Raw genomic sequence first — 19,486 nt, forward strand, 5'->3', positions numbered from 1 at the left:
AACGGATAGTTTTAGAAATAGGGAAACTTGATGAAAGTCATGAAGCGTAGAATCCAAATATGTAAAAATATACATACTGTTCCATTTACAATAACGAAGTTGATTTTTCATTAGATTCCGTTTAACCAGTCTGTACCTCAAAAACCTCGAAGTTGTGGAATAGAAAACACCTAGAAAGGTTAATAAAGAAATATCAAATGTCAAAGACTGGAGGACATAGAACTTTTGAGCACTGCTGATTAACCTTTGGCATTTGAGGTATTTAAATAGGTTTCTGGGTGATATTTCTTCTCTACTCCTACAAAAATATTTTGGTGCAGATCCTTAATTTCAAATAAGTGCAATTGCTTGCATGCCTATAACCGAATTACAGTGACATTATCTCTATCACAACTTTGCCCTGCATAATTAAAAATGTTTGTTCTGCCTGGAAGCTGAATTATAAAAAACTATTTTAAAGGTAAGTAGTAAATTAACTCAAATAGATTCAATTCATTTTTCCTAAGAATCCTATCAAATGTTGTTTGATACCAAAAAAAAAACGAGCTAATTAAATATGTTTCAAATAAATATAATATATAACTAGCCGCTGTCTATCCTTCAGATACCCTGACAAGAAAATTGTTTGCCCAACCTGAAATTTCCTCCTGACTACGGTACTGGTGCCTATTTAGTAGCCTCTTCTTCTATCACAGTTTTATCCTTGATCAGAGATAAAATCTTTTTTTATTGTGGGAATAAATATGACAGGCTAGAAGAAGAAGCAATTACCTACCCTGTAATCCTTATTATTATTTATTTAGAATAACAATAAAAATCAAAAACAACTTTTACTTTTACTGTACTTATATCTGATGTTATTACTACAAGCCAATCAAATATAATTCAATTCTTATCTTCATTTAAAATTATTTTACTGACCCGGTCCTGTGTAATTTTTGTAGCTTCAATGAGACTGTTACATTTCATTCCTATTTAATTTTCTATTACATTTATTTAGCTGGGCAGGCAATTTATTCCTATGAATATACTAATCCAAAGGTTACATAAGCCAACCGAATGTACATAATTACCATCGAGTTCGCTCGTGTTTTTGTTTGACTGGTTTAGGTATCGTGTCGTTTGCATTATTGTATAGCTACTTTCTCCGCTTTTTTAGAGGTGAGTATGTACAATATATTTATTTTTATTGGTAACTACATCATAATGTAATATATGTAACGTTATTTACAAACGAGTTATCGTGGAAATATTTAATCCGCTCGATATGTTTAGTTTTCAACACACGTTCTAAAGATAAGTAATATCTACCTATCTAGTCAGTAGCGTAACGATACAGACTGGGATCCCGGGGCCAGACAGTTCATCGGGGCCCCCAGACACAAGAGACAACGACAGTGAGCGGAGAAGTCGAGGTGGCTGGCGGCTTCTCCTGAACAAAAACAAAAACGTCACAATAAAAACCGTTGGGCGCCAGGAATACCCGAACTCCTTATGGTAATTACGCCACTGTATCTACTATCACAGAACATTTAGTAGCAGAATTTTATATTTAACGTAAATAAAATTTAAAATCAAAATAAACAGTTTGTTGTTAAAATTGCTGTTTTATATACGCAATTATTTGAAAGAAAATACCTACTGTTTAAATTGGGATTTGGGATTTAGGATTTGAGTTGATGTAAAAATAACGACACAGCTTTATAAAAAATATTCTCCGAGTTCATCCTCGACAAAAGTTATTAACATTGGCGCCGCTTAAGGGGAGGGAGGGGAATTCCTAGAATTCCGGTAATAGTTAACTAAAGGACACAGAGGAGTCACACGTGGTACAACAGTAAGGACAGAGTCATGTCAGTTAGTCAGATACCTACTTTGTTCCTAAATACATTCAGGAAAAAAGAATCAAGTTACTTAAAAAATACATTTCTACTTTTTAAGTATGTTTGCAACATGCCTGTATTAAAAGATGTAGCAGGAGGTTATTACACTAGATGAAAAAAAAACGAATATATTACCGTTTTGTCCCAAAAAGCTCACACTTGTTCTAAAGATATCCGTAGCATACCTGTTAGGATATATACAGAATGTGCGAAGTTTGACAGCCATTACTTCAGCATGAGATAGAGTAATCATAAATGAACAAAAAAGTTGTATATTACAGGGCCGTAAGATTAACAGTTTTCAAAATACAGTGAGTATTAATATTGGGGAGTTTCATCACAATGTGATAACATGGCTTAACCTAACGCTACATAGCTGGTGCATACCACCTGTGCACGCGGCAGACTTGTCCTACGGAAAAAATGTAAACAACTATTATTGTGAAACATTTAGTAAATTTCAAGACAATTGTTTTCCAGTTTTTAAATAAATAAAATAAAATGTATCGATTATGTAGTAGAAAGATAGTGTTGTGCTTACATTTTAGCTCGAATTTTAGTAATTATATGAATCTCTTAAAACAGGAACTTAACTTTTAACCAAACTATGGATTTGAAAAATATTTAATTAAAGTACCCAAAGATTCACGCCATCCAAATAATCAAAACAAATTACAACATATGCTCAAAATGTATACCACCATTTTCGATGCACGCACATCACCTTCGAATCCAATTTTCGCGCACTCTCTGGAAAACGCCTCAAAAAAATGAAATAGTGATACGCAAAAAACACGCAGACACGGTCCAATTCCAGATACCAACTGAATTGCGTATTGCTGGACAGCTTAGTGCCTCGTGTTATCCGCCGCGCCGTTGTCACATTGCTCGATATGGATTTTATCGAATTTTAAATTTATTACAACGCTAATTATTTTTAAGAATTAAGCATAAAGAGTTTAAAAAATATATTTTATGGTATTCTATGCACGCAGTTATGTCAATATTCCTTAGTTAATCGAACTTTTATACATCAAGATTTTGATAATTTTTTTCTCGGAAATGATTGAGTTTAGGGCACATATCAGATAATGTTTTTATCGTCTGTTAAAATTAAGACAGCAAACTTCTAACACCCTGTATATCCCAGGGATGTACGTTCTGATTATGTCTGGCCAAAAGCCTCCCAGGGATATCTTGTGTTACAAATCAAGCATGTTGTTGGAAAGCATATATGGGCTTATGAAAATCAAATCAACTATTTTAAGAACTATAATCAATAGATTATTTAAAAATAAAACTAAAAATACCTTTTCAAATTGCACATCATCTAGATTTGACAGAAGGCGAAAACATGTTATGTCATATGTTTAATGTTAACGTCAAAAAAAAATCATCAAGGTGAAAATTGTAGTACGTAAACTAACAATGTTTTAAAAATTTTCTCTGTAAGTACAATAATTATTAAGTTATAAATAAAGAATAAAATAATGGCAATTATCTTTATTAATGATTTTTTTACCATAAAAAAATATTTCAGATATTGTTGAACAATTTTTTAAGTTTTTCCGTAATATTTCAAAGAGCTATAAGAAATAAAAATCAAATAAAATTTTTATGAATAAAAAAACAAGGACGAAATAGTGGTGGCTTAGATATTTGCATGCTTACATCTTTGCTACTTTTGTTGTTAAAACACCGACGTGATCTAACTTATTATGGTTATAGCTATCCCTTTCCTGACTGCTTCAATAATTTGCTGCATATTTTGTTTAATACTGTAATTACAGTCTATTTTTTTGAATAACTGTCATTTGTCTTTTGTGACAAAACATGTTTCATTTAATACAGTAATAGTGTATGTACAATAAGTATACAGAATGTTTCTGAAATAAATGCGTTCCTTGAACAGGGTAATAGAAGCCACGAAAATAAGCAACTTTTATTAAGCAAATGATGGTCTAAAACATTATGTTTTAAACGGAAAAAAACACATGAAGGTTTAAACAAATTTAAAGCCGTCCCTGGTGCGACGCGCCATTTTCATTTAAAATGTACTGACATTCTCCGTACATTAACACCATATCTGCTAGTTCTTGATCAGAAAACATTTTTTGATACGCCGCGCCGGCATACAACACAATACACGTGCACAAGATGCACAGGGGTCGGCTTATATTTATGGTTAATTTTCTTAATTAATATTTTCGAAAACAAAAGCATTTAGACCATTAACTGCTTAATAAAAGTTGCTCATTTTCGTGCCCTTTTCAACATCATTTTACATATTTCAACGAAATAAATAATTGGACGCAGTGACGACATGATTATAAAAGTTAACAGAGACACTATTATGAAAGTGGATATGTTTCATGAGTATAAAACATATCTTCAAGGTATATATTTAAAAAATAATATGGATATCCACTTCTTTGGGTATTTGGGCCAACAATTTCTTTCACAAGATGGTGCTAGACATGTATCTCCAGCCATTTTACTTATGTCACTTAATGTCTATAAAAAAACTTACATACTACAATGCAAAAGTTATAATACAGTCAAATAACTTATTTAAAATCCTTTTTAGATGAATAACCTCTTTCAAAACTTTAAGAGGATTTTGGACAAATATCCAATAATTGTTAATTCTGTCGTATATGGCTCATTGTGCGTTGGAGCAGAATTTTCCCAACAGACTATTACAAAAAAATTGTTGGTAAGTAGATATAAATTTAGTTTAATTATAATTAAATATCCGGATCTCTCTACAGGGTGTCCCGAAATTCATGCAACAAAATTTGGTAATAAATTCTGAAGACAAATTTAGGGGACCCGTTTTCTTTTTGCCAACTGACCCCCTCTTTCGGAGTTACAGCTCTCTGAAATCTGCCCCTAAGAAGTCTTTTTTATATCTCAAAACCATGTTGTACGAGAATCACTAAATTAGATACACAGGGGTTTTATGACATGTGAAATCTCACAGTGCTACGCTTTTTGGCGAGAAACCCCCTTAAGACACTTTTTCGTGGGCCCCCTTGTCTTTGGAACCAGAAAAATTTGGTCGCAAATTTGATTTTGTTTTAATTATTAGTTAGCTAGAAAGCCATTGAATTCAGAAACTTTTTTGTCTCTTGACATTTGTTTCGTAAAAAGCAATGTTTTTGAGGAAATTGGCGAATGCATTCGATTACATTTTGATATTTTTCTCGAAAACATTGCGTTTTACAAAAAAAGTATAAAGCGACAAAAAGTTTCTAATTTTAATGACTTTCTAGTGGACTGATAATTTATAAGAAATTAAAATATTCGACCAAATTTTTTTGGCTCCAAAGACAAGAGGGCCCACGAAATATTGTCTTAAGGGGATTCCCCGCCAAAAAACGTAGCACCATCAGATTCCACATGTCATAAAACCCCTGTGTACCAAATTTAGTGATTCTCGTACAACAGGGTTCTGAGATATAAAAAAAAGATTATTCTTAGTGGCGGACTTCAGGGGGCTGTAACTCCGAAAGAGGGGGCCACTTGGCAAAAATAAAAAATACGGGTCCCCTAAATTTGTCTTAAGAATCTGTGATCAAATTTTGTTGCCCGAATTTCGGGACACCCTGTATACTTTATACTTATGTTCATTATTTATATTTATTATGAAATATGTTTTGAAAATATAAGAATCTTTGCTTCACAGGATGATCCACCTAAACCATATGACTGGAATACGCTTGGTAGATACACAATTTATGGAACAACTTTAGCTGGGCCTATGTTAACAGTTTGGTAAATATTTTTGATACTCCTAAAATTTTTGACAAGTATCCTTCAAGTGTAATTTGTCTTTCCTTACGGTTAAAATTAAAATTTAGAAAATATGTATGTATATAACGACTGTACTGTACTGTAGTAATTCATATGTGAAATTTTTAGGTATAGATTTTTAGATAAAAAATTTGTGGGAACAACGACCAAAGTTATTGTGAAGAAGTTATTAATAGATCAATTTTTTTTCACACCACAGCTGTTGCTTGTGTTTTATGTATGTAAGTATTAGGTATATTTAACTTTTTTTCCAGAAACAATTATAGTCACAGTATTATTTTTATATATTTTGCATGTAATGATTGTATAAATCCTAAAAGAAGCTGATATTTAAAGTATGATGGTCTTTCGAGTTTCAAAAACGCCAGGGCGGGTCTAGGAGTTTTGACAGCAAGTCCGCCCCCACAGGTCCTGGTCCGAGAACAACAAGGGCAGGTTAAAGATTCCTGGCTAAAAAAGTGCAAGGTAGTTCTGTAACTCATAGCGACAAGATACAGATACTATGGCATAACGGCCCGAAAAAACATCGTACTTTACGTATTTAAATACATCATAAATGATTACAAGCCACGTGACCAGCAATTTTGATTGGAACAGTAATGTTATTTCCTTCATGTCGGCAATTAAATTTCAGTCAAATAAAAAATTATTAAAATTATTAAAACACAACATCCTGTTTCATCGGCTGTGATTGGTATAATTTTTTACGAGATTATATTCAACCAATCAGCAATCGCATTATCTGGAGCGCAGACGTAACGGTTTGTCATTGTTCATTGTAAACGAGTCATTAATATTTCGGGAATTTTCGTTATAGTCTTTCCAATCCCAATTGAAGACCAAAGAGCTAAGCAGTATGTGCCACGTTCGGTCACTACACAGCAACTCGGTAATGAAATATTTTGAAATATTTGGAAAACTTCCCATATTTATTTAGCTGGACAACTAGACAATTTGTCAACAACTGAAATTTATGGGTCAGTCGGCCAGTGCGGCTGTGTTTGTACGCTGTTTGCCCTAAATATTAACTCGTTTTCAACTTAACACGAAAAAATACATTGTCGAGAATTATACAGAGAATACCTGCATAGTATGTCAATTACTAATTATAATACTTTAATTTTTATCGATTATTTTGTATAATTGTGTCATATATTCACATTTTAGCTATGAGCGTAATGGAAAGGAAACCTGATATCTTTGAGGAGTTTAGGCAGAAGATTGGAAACACTTTCAAGACAAGTTGCATGTTCTGGTTACCAGCCCAGTCCATAAATTTTCTTTTAATTCCTCCAGCATTTAGAGTTACGTATGTCGGGACATGTTCTTTTGCGTGGGTGAACATCCTTTGTTGGATCAAGCGACAGTCATAACGATACAAAAAGAAGAGGCAAATATACTTTTGATGCAATTACTACTAGTTTGATTGCTGAAGATACTGCCATATAACTCAATAGTTCATTCCAGTCAAATTGGATTAAAATAAAGGCAAATGAAGAAATAATTTATAATATTTTGAGATGTTGGGTATTAATTTTCAGCCGAAATAGGTGTCCTAGAATAATTTCCAGTACTTATATGAATTAATGAAATTTCATTCCAAATAATATCACGTTTCTCCCACTTCCACGCATATGACACGAAGGAAAACGGCTAAGTTAGAAAGTGACCGTCTCTCTTTTTTGTGTACACCATAAGCGAAGATAGAAATAGACGCTTGTAAAATAGAACATTGCTTGTGTTCGCGCGCAGGCTGAATATATCGGCAGGCTATGCAAAAATCAGTCGGCAAGTTGTCTTTACATCTAATTTGTGGCGCAGAGATTTATATGCAATTTTTTTAAACTGCACGATTAGGAAGAATGACCAGCAGCAATCCTCTTACTTTGTGGACGTTGTTTTCCCCAAAAAAATTTCCGTGTCTTTCTTACTGGTCCTATCATGAATCACTATCCAAAATTTTATAAACTATTTCTTCTAAAATGCTAATTTGACTGGAGGTTACTCCAATTGTATAAATTTTTGCTAGACTTACTTATAATTTTGATTCAGAACGTCAAACATTTTTCAAAAACAAGCAGTCCAACTTTTACACTATACCTATCAATATAAGGCTAGTTGGAAGAAATCCTAAAACACAATTTTGAAAAATCAATACCCTGTGCAATCGGTGAGTGATATTATGTTCATTTGCACATAATCTTAATTATTATAAGTCATAGTATGTAAGATATAATGTAATTAATTCTTAAGTTTTTTTTTTTTCATTTTATAAAATAGAAATATGGTGTTGCAACTACTGTGATAGATATTTGCATGTAGTACGAGTAGATATAGAAATTTTGGTTTCCTAATGGAAAAAAAAATCTTGTTAATCAAGGTTCATATTTTTAATAATTTAATATTGTCGTTTTTATTGTATAAGTGAGTTTTTGTTTAACTTAAAAATAGAGGTGCATATAAACATAGACCACATATTTTTCTTCCTTCTACTTATGTATCTTTGAAAATTGGCACCATTAAGAACTATAGTAAAACATTTATTTCTAGTTACACAATTATATTGTCTTATTTTATGTAGGTATGTATATTAGTCAACTAAATAAATTATTTTGTTGTTTTATCTAGTTGCCTTATTATTTACACATGCTACCAACTGGTTGCATTTGGTGGATAAAAGTAAGTATTTGTATGCAGTGACTGCTGATGTAAATTAAAAAATAGACATATTTTTATACAGAAGCATGTGACCGACATCTTTTTTTTTGAGATGATTTCTGAGCCCATAAAAGAAACTTTAGTGATGAAAAACTTTCCAAAAATATAGAAATACACCTTTTTCGAAATCCAAGATCATTTGATTTGCATACATATTTTTGTTCAGAAAAGTCACATTGTGAGCCTAGAATCATCTTTTGAAGAACGATACGGGTTCCATGCTTATTTATAAAAATATGACCACTTCAATAATGATTTTTTCATACTCGGCCACCTTCTTTTAGACAATTCAATTCAGTTCAAAAAAGAGCACAAGGGACAGTAATTGGACCCATTTTATTTTTAATATATACTTACAAACAATATTTTTTAAATACAAGGTTTAAAGGATAGTATGACTTCATCTGTATATCATACTGTGATTGTATATACAGGAAATTATTGGGAAAATGTTTATAGTGACTCCGAAAATGATCTAATGCTGCAAAGCTCTAATGCTAATGGTTTAATTGTAGTTTATCTTAATGTCAGTAAAGTAATTTTACTTCAGTATTGCGGATGGTTAGCCTTAGAAACCATAGACTTGGAAAGTCTATACATAAATTCTGATATTCGAGATATTTTGAATAAAAATAATTTAATCATCATATTTATAAAGCATGGTCAATATTGAGATACTGTATATTTGTCTGAGGAGGCCCTTTTTAAACTACTTTCATAAATTTTCAATTTTTACAAAATATTTTACTCAAAATTTTATTTAAAAATATATAGATTTTCAACAAACCAACTGTACACAGAACTATCTATTCTACATCCGAATGTTGAATGACATATCAATGTCTACAATGGATGTTGAATTACCCCCGTACTGCAATAAGTCATAGCTATAAAAAATAGTCATAATACAATAAGAAAATTGTAGTGATAAATCGCATAGTCATTGTTTTATTAAAGACCAATAGAAAAAGTAATCCAGCTTTAATAAACATTCGAATTCTGTATACATTTAGTAGTGGTATATACCTATACCTGTGAAGAAGATATTTTAAATGTAAGATTTCTTGAAAATTTAGTAAGACTTCTACAAGCTCTTTAAATCTAATTAAATTAATCAATATGATGTTAAATGGATTAAACCTAAGATTATTACCTTATTTTAAAGTAAGCAGGCGGCTTTTTATTACTTCGAGAAAACGACTTGTACTGTTAAGTTCTTATTTTAAAACTCTTACAGCTGATGGATGAGGTAATATAAATATGGAGAAAATAGAAGACTATTTTTCAGGTTATTCAAAATTTGATAATTTAAGTCAACATTGTGATTTTATACGAATAAATGATTCACTTGGGAATGGAAGATTATATGGATATGTATGTTTATTATCCATTTTATTGACAGCCGTTTTATTATGTTACGTAAAGGTAAGTACATATTAATTAAGCTACCAAGTTTTTAGAATAAAAATCAGTTAAAATATAGACTGATACGTAGTTTCTTATCTTTTCTAAACATTTAAAAATTGACCTCATTCCATTGCAAAAGGTATATAAAACCTTTTCATTTATCATTTTTTTAGGGAAATGGAAAAGTAAAGACCCTTCGTGACATCCTATATCCTGAAAGTCTTCACTGTTTTTTTCTAAAACTAATTTACTGTTTGTTCCCATGGCTAATTTTACCAGCAGTTGTAATAGTGATGGCAGTGTTGATATTTATAAAGCAGATAGTAAATATTTTTTTAAAACTAAGATACGGGAATTGCTTTGGAGGAATGTTGGCAAGTGCTGATTCAGTATGGGCTATCGAAGATACTTCAAGAAATATCATCAATGTACTAATAATCCTAAAACCTAATCCAAACAGAACTGAAAACATTACCAGGAAAATGAAAGATGTTATATTTCAAAATATTTTTCAGAAATCGCAGGATTTTCCAAAACTCACCAGTACGCGACACAGATTTATGGGTTTTAATTTTTTACTGAAGAATAAACTTACTGTAAACGATTGTGTATCAACTTTAGAAATCAAACATGATGAAGAACTAAATCAGACAGATCTACAAGAAATAATTAGCAAATATTGCAATAAGCCACTGCCAAAGCAGCATTCAGCTTTGTGGCAAATTTTAGTCAGTCCGAAACCTATTCAGTGGCATTCTATGGAAGACCCATCTAACAAGTACCCAGTTCTATTAAGATTCAGCCATGTAGTAGGAGACGGTTTATCATTCGTGAATCTCATGTTGAGAACATTTGCTAACAGCAATACACTGGAAACGTATAAAAAATTATCCTTTGAAAAAATGCGTATATATAGTTCGTCTAGTCATTTAGAATATCCAAACAGTGATATGTTCTCAAAATCAATACGTGCTACCAAAAATTTTGTAAATACGCTATCAATGGTACCGTCAATGCTGATTCAACAACACTTTTTAAGGAAAGATGACAGTAACTCTCTGCATGGGCCTGAGTTATGTGGGGAGAAAAATTTGGTATATGCTGTGGAAGTCGAAAAAAAATTGTTTACATTAGTCAAGGATATAAAAAAATCTATTCCAAATTCCAAATTTTCTGATGTATTGCTAACAGCTGTTTCTAGGAGTCTTGATGAACACTTCAAAAGGGTAAAGTACAAACGATTTTTTTTAATTCAGACTACTTCATTTGTCTGGGACCGATTTTGAAACATATTTATAGCAAAATAATTTTAACAATACATTTTTAGAATTCACAACCAATTCCAAAGCATATAAGCGTGGTCATACCTGCATTACTATCAGCGCCTGATATGGACCAGGCACCAGTATTACAAAATCAATTCAGTGTCGGCATTTTGGATCTGCCCATACAAATGTGTTCAAGCTCCATGCTGAAGCGTCTTCAGGAGGTGATGCAAAAAACCAGTAACTTGAGAAATTCACTACAATATCAGGTAAATTATCATACACTGTGTAGCGTAAGTACATGTACAATGGAAGACCACAGCTTTCTGGACTCAGAATGGGCCGATTTAGGCTAATTCAGCCATATCCGAAGCCTATGAGAACCCTCTAAAATTGACATTTTTTAATTTAAGTTACATCACGAAATTTTGTTAGCAAATGTCAGATTCGGATTCAGCACCCCAAAAAAACGTGTTGAATGGAAGAAACCAAATCTTCCCCATAACTTTCCAGATAAAAACAAAATTTGAAAAGACTACTTGCTCATAATGGCTTATTTCACTGACTTGTAATGTAGTATTTGTCTCTGAGCACGAAACACACGTACAAAAAAAAAATTGAAGTTTGCCTATCACCTCTACGCCCCCCTTACAAATACATATGTGTTTAGTACCTAAATGTTCTAATTCAATAAATTGCAGGTTAACTACTGGCTTGTAACTTACCTCTGTGGGTTTATACCCCATCCAATTTTAAAACAATCTCTTAACACCGATCAGCTTACTATGACAATTAGTAACGTACCTGGAGTACCCAAGGTGACCATAATGAAGGACTGTGATATCGAAGACATAATTTTCTTTACAAACCATAGAGGCAAAACTGGTAAATATTGCATGTTATGACTAAATTATGATTTTTTAATAGACCACGTATTTTTATATCGATTAATTAATTTTCTTTAAACAGAAGCACAGTCCATACGATATTTGTTCAGATAGAATTCCAAGAAGACCCCTGTGCCACTTTCTTGGAATTAACCGCATTCGACGCCCGAGGTAGAAAGGCATTGGCGGAAAATTTTAAGGCACGCCTCTACCGCGGTAAATTGTTGCAGTAATCCGATGATAGAACTTTATTGGCTTATTCTCTTCTTGGCATTCTATCTCGACAAATATTGTACAGACTATACATTTTAATCTTCAATTATTTTTATTTTATACTTTTTCTTTTACAGTTGCTAACATTTACGTTATCTTACAGGTGTGGGATTGAGCATCCTAACATATGACAACAGATTTCAGTTGGGGCTAGCTATTGACAAATCAATAATGAAGTCGAGGAATGAAGCTCAAAGGATAATAAATGATGTGTTTAAATATGTTGAAGTGCTGCACGCAGAAGTTTATAAGCAAAATGTATCCATAGAACCGTAAGATACTGTACCTACTATTTGTTAATCCAAAATTTTTTGCCTTTGATTTTAACTTTTAGTAAAAGATTGTTATTCCAGAGTTAGATGTTAGATATATCATAAATATCTAAGTTTCTAAAAAGCAGAGTTCATATTTTATAGTAGACTTATATAAACAGTGTATGGATGAATCAGTAGTAAATATAATTTGTATATGATTATAGGTAATGGGATACAGGTATCTAATTCTAATATAATTAATGTGGCTGCAAGGAATAATTATCTGAAGGATGGATGGACTGACTTTTAACATAAAATGATATATGACGATAGTAAATAAATAAAAAATCAAACGGGGCGTCTGGAAATGGCACATGAAGATATGAAATAAACTTCAGATGGACGTAGATCTGACATAAGTTTTTATATGCGAATCTTTTTAAGTTAGCCACAAAAGTAGTGACCGAGATATTTCGTGGTCATCCTGTGTATTATTAATATACTATATAAAAAAATTATACAGTGCAGTCGTAAAGTAAAAATATTCAGATACATCGATTTTTAATTTCTCCCTTTCATAACAATTCTACATCACGGTGACGGCCCATTAGAATTATTTCAGAGACTACTTCAATTTGAATTTTGAAAATTTGGGATACCGGGTTTTCGGGCATGCCCTTCTCAACTAAAATAATGGCGTCCACGTACCACTTCCGGTTATACCGGAAGTCGCCATCAACTTGCTTATTTTTAATGGAACACCATATATATTATTGCAATTTTGGATTCTACGTGTTATATTAGGTGGACTTTCATGAAGTTGCCCTATTCCTAAAATTAACCGTTTTCGAAATATTTATTTTTTTTTCAAAAGAATGGAGAGAAACAGTGACTAGCTTCAAACTTGTATCGGAAGTTTAGTTATAGAGAAAAAAAGCTAATAAAAAATGTGTTTAAAACTGTTTTGGAACTGCTTAAATACATGTATTATTATCGCGGTGAGTATTTATAAAAAATTCTGTAACATTTTTTACGAGTTTGTAGGTTTCTTATGAAGCCGGACTGTATTCGAAAGTCGGTTTGTAATACATTGTTGTAGTGATTGCTGTGCTGTTTTTTGATAGTACATTTAATAGCCGTATTTCCAAGTTTTTTTTGAAAATGGCGCATTTATTTAGCAGTCGTGAATATTATGTTATGCTCATAGTTTATGGCGAAGCAAACGAAAATGCCCACAGATCTTGTCAATTGTACCGTGCAAGATATCCTGTTCTCAAAATGTGGCTCCTTGCAATGTTGAGGTAAGTCAGATTTTAAAATTAAATTTTACTCAACACAAATCGGTGTATCGTCAAAAATATTTGACATAAGTTCATTAACACGCTGATGATGATGACCCACGTAAAAGTTGTGACACATTATGATTTTTTAAATCAGAAGTGGTCGCTTTCGCACCATTTTGGAAAAGCTTTTAGAGAGCTTTTGTTGGATATTTTCCTTTATAACTTTTGGAAGTAGGTATGTATTAGTATTTAAAAATTAAAAATAATACTGGAAGGATACTTATTGACTACAAATCATGTGGAAAAATATTATCTATTAAACATGAATTAAAAATATTTGTTAAATATAGTAAAATACATGGACAACACAGTATTTCTATGTTGATATCAGCTGAACCTGTAAGATTTTACTTTTAATGAAATCTTATGGACTATATTTTCACAGTGCTAAATTATTATCATTATCAATATCATTTTACAATAAGTCGATCCAAATATAGGCAACACATAAAACTAAATACAGTGGTACTTGTAATATTTCTAGCATTTCCGAATAATTGTCGATATTAATATATTTCATTCATAGTACGGGTAAACCGGGTTCATTTGCTCCCTGAGGGTAGAACGCGCAGTGGCAAAGTATAGTGGAGTCATTCTACATTTAAGTGTGCCCTCTTTTCGATTTGCGCATTTCAGATCTCAAGTGAAATTTACCCAGTTGTACAATTTGCTTATTATGATAAAAAAGTTGTTTAGATATTTAATTCATGTCGATGTCATGAAATATAAAACAATATGCGAGCATATTAGGACCCTAAGGACCCTACAGTATACTATTTGATTTAAATATAAATCTCAGAATAAAATAAAAAGAAAAAAATAACTAATACAATCGTGTGGTTTAAATGAATATATTTTATAACAAAAATTGGACATAACTATTGATTTTTATTTAAAATACTTTTATCAACACTAGAGTCGTTTGACAGTACCAAAAGCAGACCGACTATAATGAGAAACATTCCTGACCACCAAAGTAAGGAAGTTATTTCCCCAAACAAAACGAATCCTGTTACTGCCTGTAACAAAATTAACCTATGTATCACAAATGCTGGAAATAGTTCAATGGGTAATGAATCTAATGAAACTTACTGAAAATACGTAATTAGATGCTGAAGAAATCACAGTGGCGTTAAGAGAAGAATTTGTCTGTTGAAGAGCTTTTACAAATAAGGTCCATACTGCTCCGTTACATACCACCATACACGCGAAAAATGCTATTCTTATTAAGATGTATTCCTGAAAAGTAAACTACAGGTAAGTTACGTAAGAATCGAGTGTATGTAATTTAAGCAGAGATCAATAAATTATTATATATTAGATATATTAAGTACCTAAATGTAAGAAAATGACAAACAATCATTATTTTCCACAATTACAGACAATTATGATAATCTTTTAAGATTCTTATAATATTTTATATACAGTAAGTATGTAGGTAGGTACCACTTCCACTGAAAAATTTAAAATGTACTATATAGCAAGGTCCATTAGTGTAGCAAAGCACAATAGTTCTGCTATTGAAGATACATAAAAACAAAATTCCTATAAAAGTTGAAAATACCAAACGCACTTTACTTTTCAAATATACAAGGTGTAAGAAGTTTGACTGTCATTACTTCAACATGAGATGGAGTAATCATAAATGAACAGAAAAGTTGTATATTACAGGGAGGTTAAATTAACAGTTTTCAAAATCCAGCGAGTATAAATATTAGGGAGTTTCATCACAACGTGACAACAGCGCTTAACCTAATGTTACACAGCTGATGCACACCACGTGTGCACGGGGCAGACTTGTCCTACGGAATAACAAAAATGTAAACAACAGTTAAGTATTGTGAAACTTTAATAAATTTCAAGACAATTGTTCCAGTTTTTAAATAAATAAAATAAAATATAATCTATGTTGTAGTACGAAGATAGTGTTGTGCTTAAATTTTAGCTCGAATGTTAGTAATTATGAATTTCTTAAAACAGGAACATTTAATCAAATTCAGTATTTTTTAATCCTTATTTGATGGGCAGCGGCAAAAATTCGTTCTCGCAAGTCTTCGACTGTCAAATTCCAAATACCAACTGAATTGATTGGTGGTTGCTGGACACCTTAGTACCATATGAATTTTATCTAATTTTAAATTTATTACAACACTAATTATTTTTTAGAATTAAGCATAAAGAAGTTCACAAAGTGACAAACATTGTATTTTATGGTATTTTATGCATGCAGTTATGTCAATATTTCATAATTAATCGAACTTTTGTACATTAAGTTGGAGATTTTGATAATTTTTTTCTCGGAAATGGTTAAGTTTAGGACCCATGTCATATCCAGGTTTTTTTGTTTATTTTAATGTAACACCCTGTATGGAGTGATGTATGAGCGAATTAGTTTTTGTTGTTTTGTTGTTTGTTTAATGAAATATCTATTATCTATATCTATATCTATCTGGTATGTATTTTTTAACCTTTCCAACTTCTATGAAACATTTTTTGTACCTATGTCAAATAACGCACAGAATAGCTATAGCATATTCCCACGCTAATGGATGACCCTATCCCTTTACATTAACTTATAATACTTATTAGAAAAATCCGTAGGAAAAAATATATCTAATTATAATAGTTAATATTACAATAGGTTTTTACAGAAAGTTGTTAAAAATTACTAGGGTTATATCAAACTCATGAATAGAAACAGTGAATTGACACATATAAAATGTTAAATGGCCAATATGGTACTTAATAAATATTTACAACTTTCATTTGTTTGAATTGTACGTATGAAATAACAACGGTATTATTGATGTTTAACAGGTGTTTCTATCATAAAAATGAGAAAAAAAAAACATCAAATCAATTACTTACTTCCACTCAGTGGCAAAACTTTAATTTGAACACTGAAATAAAAATATTTTATAACAGTTTAATATTTTCTGGTTATTTACCTGTAATATAGGCAACCAAGATAACTTTCCAAACGTGCTAGCTGTTGACGCACATATACCAGATAAAATGGCAAAATGAATGTTTTGTGGCATAGTGTTAAGATCTGCAAAAACGGATTCTATATAATTCACAGAGGACATTCATTTGAATGTAAAATACGGACTGTATTACTTAAATACTTAAATCGTATTATTTTAATATTTTTAATACATGACACTTGAAATGAATGCTACATAACCTATGTTTATATGTGTTACAGCAACGTTTTTATCTCAAAGACTTTTGATTTTCGACAAGGACTTCTGTGATAACGCGAACACTGCCTACCCACAGAATAATTTCCACATTCGGAACGTAAACAAAATCTTACCATGTGGATAAAGTAATGCTCTATACATACCAAATGTTTTTCTATTTATCACGAGATTTATCACCATATGTTTATCTCCTCAAACTACATACATGTTTTTGAAATATAAGTATTCATCGATTTCAATTTTTAGTTGTGTTATATGCTTCGGTGGCATATGGCATATTCTATTTATAATTTTCATTTGACCTAGTGCCAGATAGACATAAAAACACCTCTATATTAAGCAAAAATTTAATTTTACACATTACTCTATTTATATATTAGACTGGATGTAAAAGTTAAATAGTACGCTTGTAACTTGTATACTCAATAACTCAATAATGTCCTATAAAAACGGGGTATCAGCGATAGCAGCCATTTTGGTTCTTGTTTTTTGACATAAATATACTCGTGTTATTACCACAGTATGTTATGCAAAATTAAATCGTTTGCAGTGTAAAAGATATTGAAGCAGCGATTTTCAGGTCTACAATTTTGAACCCAAATAAGTCAAATGCATTCATCAAGGATGTCAAAAACACAAGACAAGAATCAAGATGGCTGTATTTTGAACACCTATTTTTTCAGGGTCCTAGAATCCAAGGAGGAAACCCTATTTTAAGAACAATGTGTGAAATTGGGCAAAAAGCATAATTGCAGATCTCGAGCAGAATAATACATAATTGACCTTACATCAATTGTCAGTATCATTGTTTTCACATTGAACTTGGACTACACATTATGTGTAATGACTAGAATTGTGCAAAATGAAACATATATGTATATCAAATAATTGCATTGCCCATAAGCCCATAACATAATTAACAGCTTTCTATTTATATCTACAGAGAATTAAATATTGTTTTTATATAATAATATATTAACCATCAACCTGTTTAACGAAAAATCTTTTGCAAATTATTTAGTTTAATGCTTTATAAATCAGTAATAAGCAATTAAATTACATAACAACTTAATCGATGTGGTAGAACTGTACCAGGTGTGCTACTCTACGAGAGAGAACGAAGTAAACACTAGTAAAATGCAGTGGAGCTTATCCGGAAACCGTTCTCTGCAATTAGCTGCACAAAAGTTACCTGCAGTGCAAATGTAGAAAGAAGTATGAAAAGTACATTAAAAATAATGTGTCAAACGTTGTGTTTCCAGTGTCAGCTGTATTTTTTTAGTTAAATGTGTTAACGTTAAATATTAAAAGTGAGAAACAAGAACTGGATATGAGGTTAACCTGTTTAGAGAGGTAAGAATAAATAAAAAACTCATTTTATTATACGTAATTAATTAGGTTTTTAAAGTAAGTTGTTGTAATTTATAAAGGAGTAAAATTGCTGAGAGCTTACCCATGAGAATCTTGAAACAAACATCTCGTTTTTTACTTGGTTCAGTTTTTAAGACTGATACTGTTTAAAAACAAAGCTAATGTCTAATAATAGTAAGAATTATACAGGGCTGTACTTAGTATATGCGCGACTACCTATTCTGTTTAATACATCACAATAGGTACTGATAAATAAAATAAAATCGGATAAAGTGAAACAGTGTTATGTAAAAATATAACTTTCATGTAAATGCTTCAATACTACAATAAGGTAAGTAGCAGAGTAGAACAGTGTAGATACTTAAAAGTCAATTCAATTAACCGAAACATAAAGCAAACATTACACATGAGCGTCGCATGTGGGGATGAAACATTTGATAATGGGTAACTTATTATTTTAAGCATTATTTGCTGTTACTACTTACATTTTAGTGTATGCATCTCATATGTTTATATTTTTAATTCCGTAAAAATTAATTTAGAAATTACATTGCATGGTTCAACTTAAATAAAAAATGTGTATGGTGTCCCGTAAGTACGTTTTGATAATAAAGGACGAGTTTCTTTAATATTTTCGAATTAATTTATATCCTAAATTACTTGTAGCTGTTTTACATTGACAATTTATTCATGAATAAATTGACGAAGTTCTTCATGAATTAATTAATTCACGAATTTATTAGTAAACAGTGTGGTTTTACACTGCTACAGACTTTGTCAAGTTTTTTGACTCAAAGAAGCAAATAAATTTCAAAAATGTCACCTTTCCACTCATAATTGTAGTGATACAAGAGCGGTACCGTTCTGACACATATTATATAAATATTAGTTTTTGTAAGTAACAAATCAGTAAAAACAATGCAAAACTAGCATGACGCCACACAATTATTTACATATTCCAATAACATAACCTCATTACTGATCTGAGGCTAGAAATTTGTTGGGTTGGTACTTCCGAACTTCACGAAGAAATTGAGGAACATTAGAACATGCTCTAGTTCGT

At 31.3% G+C, this 19,486-nt stretch overlaps 3 protein-coding genes across 6 annotated transcripts; 2 read left to right on the top strand and 1 right to left on the bottom strand.

Annotated features, from left to right (window-relative positions):
- Window positions 1-967: 967 nt before the first annotated feature.
- Window positions 968-8,287, top strand: LOC108905201 (mpv17-like protein). Its single transcript, XM_018707987.2, has 5 exons — window positions 968-1,161; window positions 4,471-4,599; window positions 5,572-5,660; window positions 5,808-5,920; window positions 6,867-8,287. Exons 2-5 carry the CDS (start codon window positions 4,471-4,473, stop codon window positions 7,070-7,072), a joined length of 537 nt encoding a protein of 178 aa, XP_018563503.1. The 5' UTR covers window positions 968-1,161; the 3' UTR covers window positions 7,073-8,287.
- Window positions 8,288-9,829: 1,542 nt separating this feature from the next.
- Window positions 9,830-12,976, top strand: LOC108905192. Its single transcript, XM_018707979.2, has 7 exons — window positions 9,830-9,842; window positions 10,107-10,701; window positions 10,741-11,050; window positions 11,152-11,358; window positions 11,791-11,974; window positions 12,353-12,521; window positions 12,728-12,976. Exons 1-7 carry the CDS (start codon window positions 9,830-9,832, stop codon window positions 12,729-12,731), a joined length of 1,482 nt encoding a protein of 493 aa, XP_018563495.2. The 3' UTR covers window positions 12,732-12,976.
- Window positions 12,977-14,683: 1,707 nt separating this feature from the next.
- On the bottom strand, window positions 14,684-18,615 carry LOC108905205 (transmembrane protein 42). 4 transcript variants are annotated; one of them, XM_018707992.1, is made up of 4 exons: window positions 18,506-18,615; window positions 16,795-16,898; window positions 14,939-15,085; window positions 14,684-14,865 (listed from the first exon to the last, which is right to left on the bottom strand). In XM_018707992.1, the coding sequence occupies exons 1-4, from the start codon at window positions 18,507-18,509 to the stop codon at window positions 14,725-14,727; spliced, it is 396 nt and encodes a 131-aa protein (XP_018563508.1). In that variant the 5' UTR covers window positions 18,510-18,615; the 3' UTR covers window positions 14,684-14,724. The 4 variants fall into 4 exon arrangements, with proteins under 4 accessions (XP_018563508.1, XP_018563509.1, XP_018563510.1 ...); XM_018707993.1 differs by lacking the exon at window positions 18,506-18,615 and adding an exon at window positions 17,034-17,108; XM_018707994.1 differs by lacking the exon at window positions 18,506-18,615 and adding an exon at window positions 16,959-17,083.
- Window positions 18,616-19,486: the final 871 nt, after the last annotated feature.

This window comes from Anoplophora glabripennis, unplaced genomic scaffold (assembly GCF_000390285.2).
Source record: "Anoplophora glabripennis isolate ALB-LARVAE unplaced genomic scaffold, Agla_2.0 scaffold68, whole genome shotgun sequence".
Taxonomy (NCBI): domain Eukaryota; kingdom Metazoa; phylum Arthropoda; class Insecta; order Coleoptera; family Cerambycidae; genus Anoplophora; species Anoplophora glabripennis.